Source organism: Peromyscus maniculatus, chromosome 8, assembly GCF_049852395.1.
Source record: "Peromyscus maniculatus bairdii isolate BWxNUB_F1_BW_parent chromosome 8, HU_Pman_BW_mat_3.1, whole genome shotgun sequence".
NCBI classification, from domain to species: Eukaryota; Metazoa; Chordata; class Mammalia; order Rodentia; family Cricetidae; genus Peromyscus; species Peromyscus maniculatus.
The window spans coordinates 61,820,976-61,827,373 of NC_134859.1; the positions used below are offsets into that span (position 1 = coordinate 61,820,976).

At 49.3% G+C, this 6,398-nt stretch overlaps 1 protein-coding gene across 2 annotated transcripts; it reads left to right on the top strand.

Moving 5' to 3' along the window:
• The first annotated feature begins 853 nt into the window (after positions 1-853).
• On the top strand, positions 854-4,500 carry Liat1 (ligand of ATE1). 2 transcript variants are annotated; one of them, XM_015996204.3, is made up of 2 exons: positions 854-1,146; positions 3,936-4,500. In XM_015996204.3, the coding sequence occupies exons 1-2, from the start codon at positions 942-944 to the stop codon at positions 4,412-4,414; spliced, it is 684 nt and encodes a 227-aa protein (XP_015851690.1). In that variant the 5' UTR covers positions 854-941; the 3' UTR covers positions 4,415-4,500. The 2 variants fall into 2 exon arrangements, with proteins under 2 accessions (XP_015851690.1, XP_006977469.1); XM_006977407.3 differs by having other exon boundaries at positions 859-1,146; positions 3,933-4,500.
• Positions 4,501-6,398: the final 1,898 nt, after the last annotated feature.

Genomic DNA, 6,398 nt, shown 5'->3' on the forward strand with positions numbered 1-6,398 from the left:
CTGTAACTCCAGTTCCAGAGAGTCTGGTGCGCTCTTCTCACCTCCGAGACAGCACTGGAGAGGAGGAGAGAGGTCGGTGTCAGCCCAGGGAACAACCTCCACTTGGTCTTGCCCTGGGTACTTTGGCTCACACCAGGGTTCGAGCAGATCAAAAACACATGCACGCAGCTAGCTCAACGAGAGGTACACACATATACATTCAGGTGAAACATACACAAAATGAAAATTAATAAACCTTAATTTGTTAAAGGAAAACAATTTTTATGAGGTGCCAGTCCTGGTGTCTCATACCTGTGATCCTATTAACAGGGGAGGTTAAAGCACGAAAACGCTGAGTTCCAGGCCTACTGGGTACAGTGAGCGCTTCAGACCATCCTGGGCAGCTGTGTGTGTGTATGTGTGTGTGTGTGTGTGTGTGTGTGTGTGTGTGTGTGTGTGTGTGTGTGCAGCTGTGTGTGTGTGTGTGTGTGTGTGTGTGTGTGTGTGTGTGTGTGTGTTGGGGGTGAGGGGAGCCAGATATCAATAGTTCATGCCTGTAATCCCAGCCCTTGGGAAAGGGTAGGAGAGGAAGAAGAATTCAAGGTCAGCCAGCTCGAATTCCATGAGACCCTGTCTCAAAAGAAAAAAAAAAAGAAGAGATAAATATCATTTCAAATGAACGGCACAGAAGTGAAGGAGAGACGTCCATGTCAGCCCAAGCGTTAACAATCGCGATCCTGCTTTGCCCTGTTCACCTTGACTCACCACAGGTCTCAAACAAATCGAAACACGCATGCGTACAGCTAGAGCCACAACCGGCCCCTGGCGGCCACTTTGGGGTTGCGCTTGCGGCGCCGAGCGGTCGCCATGGAGACGCGTGGCCGGGCCGGCAGTGAGCGCCTGGAGCCCGCCCGGCGCGGGTCCTCGGCTGTTCCTGGCGCAGGTTGCGGTCCCGCAGGCGGATGGCCGGCCGCGGTGGGACCGGGGCGGCGGACTATGGCGAGGAGGGCGAGGACGAGGAGGAGGAGGAGGCGCGGGAAGGAGGCGCTGAGGGCTCCCCGGGGTCCAAGCTGCCCCCCATCGTGGGCACTGCCTCCGAGCTGGCCAAACGGAAAGTGAAGAAGAAAAAGAAGAAGAAAAAGACCAAAGGTTCGGGCAAGGGCGACGGTAAGAGGAGCAGCTAGCGAGGCCGCCTTGGCTCTTGGACCTGAGATTCCTCTCCCAGATGCCCCTCTACCTGGAAGTCACCTCAGGCCGAAAACAGACACCACACCCTGACAGTCCCCTAGACCCTACACAGGACACTTTTGGGCAGCCCACAGATGCCCAGCCCTACCCATAAAGATCACGTGCTCATCACCACAGAGACCCCTTAATTACCAAGGAAGTCTCTACCAGCTTTAGTCCCAATATATCCAAAGACCCCACACCCTCCTCTGAGAGCCCTCAAGATCTAAGGATCCTCCACCCCACACAGAGACCCCCCCACAGATACCCACCCCAAGAGCCTCCAGCCTGATCTTCCTATACCCACCTCCTTTCCACTTCATAGCCCCTTAGGCAAACACACCCTTCCAAACAGACTTCTCAAGGTTTGGAGTCATAAAGAGACTAGCCCAGATGGGAAGATACTAGCCGATAGTCACTCCCACAGGGAACTGACAGACGCCAGGCTCCCCTCTAGTAGGAATCGCCCCCATGTAAATAAATGAACAGATTCTTCCCTGAATGGACTCTGCCTAGGGACAGCTGTGTCCTGCATATACTCACAGAAGTTCCCTCCTGTTATCACCCACACTTTTTTTTTTTTTTTTTTTTTTTTTTTTGGAGACAGGGTTTCCCTTTGTAGCCTGGGCTGTCCTGAAACTCACTCTGTAGACCAGGCTGGGCTTGAACTCAGAGATCCACCTGCCTCTGCCTCCTGAGTGCTGGGATTAAAGGCTGGAGTTACCACCACGTGGATCACTGACTGTTTACATTGCCTTCCCATAAGCAATATGACACTATCCAACAAACCTAAAGTATGGTGGCTCCATCATGCATCACATACAGTCTACACACATGTGGATTCCATTAGGCACTTACATAGATGCACAGATACCAACACAAACTTCACACCTAGATACTAGACACTCACATACACAGATATACCAGTATCTCATACCTACACAGGCACTCTAGAAACTCACATGCATAGATACCCCCCAAACATTATACCCACACAGGAATTCTAGGCACTTACATTCTTAGAAGTGACCAAACATCACACCCACCGCAGGTACTCTAGTCTCACTCACCAAGACCTTCACCTGCGTACACATACACCAGCACCTTCCAGGAACCCAGAGTCCCTGCCTCTCCCTCCGTTCCATCACAGAACACCCAGATATCCCCGCAGAGACAGTGCCCGCCCACTCTGAGGAAGACGGCAGCTGTGAAACAGAATGACCCTGCTTGGGAGTGGTGTGACTCTGGTGTCACCCATGTGGCTCTGGCTCTGACTCAGGCGTGGCTAGTCCTGGGCTCAGGTGCTGGGCCTCGGCTGGCTGCCCGTGCAGAGTGGGAAGTGGAAGGAGCGGCTTCCCCAAGTGTGGTGGTTTGGGGAAAAAGCAATGGAGGCTTGTAACGATTCTTTCAGGCAGAATGGAGCTAAAGGGAGGGTAAGGCAACGAGCGGTCTGTGTGGCAGCCAAACACGGCGTTGGTTTTCTTTTTGGTGCAACTTTTGACTGTAGGAATTACAGTGTTGCGTACCTCAGACTGTCAGCAGGGGACACCAGGTAGTTTTCAGAGAATAGGAAGGTAAGGAAATGTCAAGACTGAATGTCACTTTATTATTATTATTATTATTATTATTATTATTATTATTATTATTATTATTATTGCCTTTATCCTTACCCAGCTTGCCTTTCTGGAGGAGGAGATATTTATACAATAGAACGGAAAGAGGAGCTGATGAGAGAGACTCACCATTTATAGCATTTTACAAGCAATTCTGTAGTGCTTTTAAAGTGAGAAGAGAAAAGAGGAAATAGGGAGCTTGAAGCCAGCCTGGGGATATGTAAGACTCCATCTCAAAAGAAAAAAAGAATCCAGGTGGTGGTGCACTCCTTTAATCCCAACACTCAAGAGGCAGAGGCAGGCAGATCTCTGTGAGTTTGAGGCCAGCCTGGTCTGCAAAGCAAGTTCCAAGGACAGCTAGAACTGTTAACACAGAGAAACCTGTCTCAGAAAAAAAAAAAGGAAAGAAGAGAGAGAGAGAGAGAGACGGCTTGACCATTAAGAATACTTGTTCTTGCAGAGGACCCAGGTTCAATTCCCAGCACCCACATGGTGGTTCACAACCATCTGTAACTCCAGTTCTAGGGGATCGAATGCCCTCTTCTGACCTACTTGGGCACCAGGAATGTACATGGTACACAGACAATGTTTAAGCAACACACTTACATATATAAAATAAGTACATCTTTAAAATTTTAAAGAAAAGAAAGAGCATTTCCTGGTTCAGTATACTACTAATTACATCATTTGTAATTTCCTCTCTGTCTAGATGGGTGTAGAGTCATAGACCCAGGAGCATGTAGTGAGGTTAAGTGGAGCAGATACCGTAGGAAGAACAGGACACTGGGAGTCAGGGGGCCTTCAGATCTGGCTTCTCCATTTGTTGCTTGGCCCTGATGGTTAATGAAGCTTTAGGATCTCTTGGTATTCAGGTTGGGGTGTAGCTTTGTGGCAGAGCTTATGTTTAGCATGCACAAGGCATGGGTGCACCCACAAAAAGAAAAAGGTGCCTCTTGCCCCCAAATACCTTGACTGAAAGCATTCAGGCAGTGGGTGAGGTCCCAGGTTCCTGCCATCTGAACCCCGGCTAAAGGCAGACCCCGTCCCTTACATCGCTGGTTTATTGGGCATTCATTCTAGAAGGCACAAATATTTGTCTCTTCACCTCTTCAGCAGACAAACATCACAGTCGAGGCCGGAAGAATCAGCCGCTCTCTTCATCTTTCCACGACATCTTAAATCCCCACAAAGACCATGGCCCGAGGGCAGAGCCCAGAGACAAAGAAGAAACTAGGCACAGCCTTCCCTATTCCTGCGGCATGAGCCACCCCTACTTTGCCGAAATAGAAGAGAGCCTTTCCAACCAGATCAACGAGAGTCTGCGTTGGGATGGGATTCTGACCGACCCTGAGGCAGAAAAGGAGAGGATCCGCATCTACAAGCTGAACCGGAGGAAGCGGTACCGGCTAGTGGCCCTCAAGGGCTTCCACTCGGATCCCTGCACGGAGGAGAGCTTGGAGAACCTGCCCTACCTCTCCGATAAAGACTGCGGCCCCAGCAGCAAGCAGCCCAGCTCCAAGGGCGACCACGCGCATAGCTACTTTGAGGCCGCAAAGCTCCTGCACCCCGAATTAGCCACCACTGCGACAGAGTGACATCTGTCCGCCCTGCTGCCAAGCTCCTCCTTGCCACACGTTTTTATGTTTAAAAAGAATCATAATAAAAAGAAATCAGACCAGAACCGAGGGAAACCGATGCTTGTGGTGTGGGGTTGGTGCCTTCCTTTTTAAGAATGGTACCCCTGGAACTGGAGAGAGAGATGGTTCAGCAGTTAAGAGTGTGTGTACTGCTTTTCCAGAGAACCTGAGTTCTATTCCCAGCACCTGCATCAGGCTTCACACACACACACACACACACACACACACACACACACACACACACGGTTAAAATGGTAAAAATGTTAATTTAAAAGGACAGCATTCTTTTTGTGAGCACAGTGCTGTGCCTATCAGAATTTCCTTTTTCTTAAGTAAGCTGTCATCTCAGTAATTCAATTTCTTAACACAGTTTGATGTTTGTAAATTGCCTGTAAACAAAACAGAGTATGTGTAGGCTGCCTGTATTCTGAACCTTAAGCTGACTTCCTGAAAAGAACTCATATCGAGTGGGTATTCAGAGGGGAATGCAGCCCAGTTTGGCGGTAAACTCCTGATTCTCCTGCCTCCACCTCCCAAGTGCTGGGATTACAGGTGTGCGGCTCCACTCCCAGCTGGAGACCTTATTCTTCTAATTAAATACACTACTTGCTCTTATGTGTTGTTTAAAATCTGGCTCCTAGGGGCTGGGTCTTCCAGAGGACCCAGGTTCAATCCCCAGCGCCCACACTGATCCTCACAACCATCTGTAACTCTAGTTTCAAGGGATCTAATGCCCTTTTCTGGTCTGCACGGATATCAGACATGTACATGGTGCACATACATACATGCAGGCAAAACATACACACATAAAATAATAAACAGATAAATCTCAAAAGAAAAGGAGAGGGCTGGAGAGATGGCTCAGTGGTTAAGAACACTTGTTCTTCCAGAGGACCTAGGCTTGATTCCCAGCACCCACATGGTGGCTCACAACTGTCTGGACCTCCAATTTCAGGGGATTCAAAAACTCCTGGCCTCCTCAGGGATTAGCCTGTGGTGCACAGATTTACATGGTGGCAAAACACCCATGCATATACAATAACAATGTTTTAAATTAAGAAAAAAAATATATATATATAGAGAGATACACACACACACACACACACACACACACACACACACACACACACACACACACCTGGCTATCCTAGAGCTTGCTATGTAGACCAGACTGGTCCCGAACTCACAGAGATCTTTGTACTTCTGCCTCCCAAGTGCTGGGATTGAAAGTGTACACCGCCACACCCGGCCAATGTGTATTGTGTGTGTGTGTGTGTGTGTGTGTGTGTGTGTGTGTGTGTGTACATTTATGTATATAAAACATGCTGAGCAAACCATGGGGAGCAAGCCAGTAAGCAGCCTGCCCCCTGGCCTCTGCTTCAGGTCCTGCCTTCCCTCAGTGATGTTCTGTTAGGGGGAGGGTTTTTTCTGACCAGACGGGAAATAGCCAGCTTATATACTGGCGCCTCACAGGCGTCTACTTATGATGCAGAGGAAGTGGGTAAGGATGAAGGCTGCCAGCAGCCAGAATTGACTCCAGCAAGGCACCTAGGCCGTATCAGTGAAGACTCTTCCCGTGGCAGCAAAGAGAAAGCTGACCAAGAACTAGCTTACAGGAGGAATGACTATTTACAGTCATCAGCAGTCTAGAGTTGACGTGGCTTCAGGCATGGTTGGATCCAGGAGGTGGTTTCTCTCTGTCCATACCACCCATCTATTGCCTCTGTTTAGGTGGGCTATCACAGGGTAGCAAAGGCAACCTCTATAGTTCTATGAACGAGAAAGACTGACTCCTGTGTCCCTGTCCACTGTCATATCAGTCTCAACGGTTCCTGGTCTGGCACGGGTCATATGTCCATCATCGGGAGAACCCTAGCAGTCAAAGAAGTATTTATTTGATGGGCACACAGAGTATGGTGAGGAGTTGGTGGAGGACAGAGAA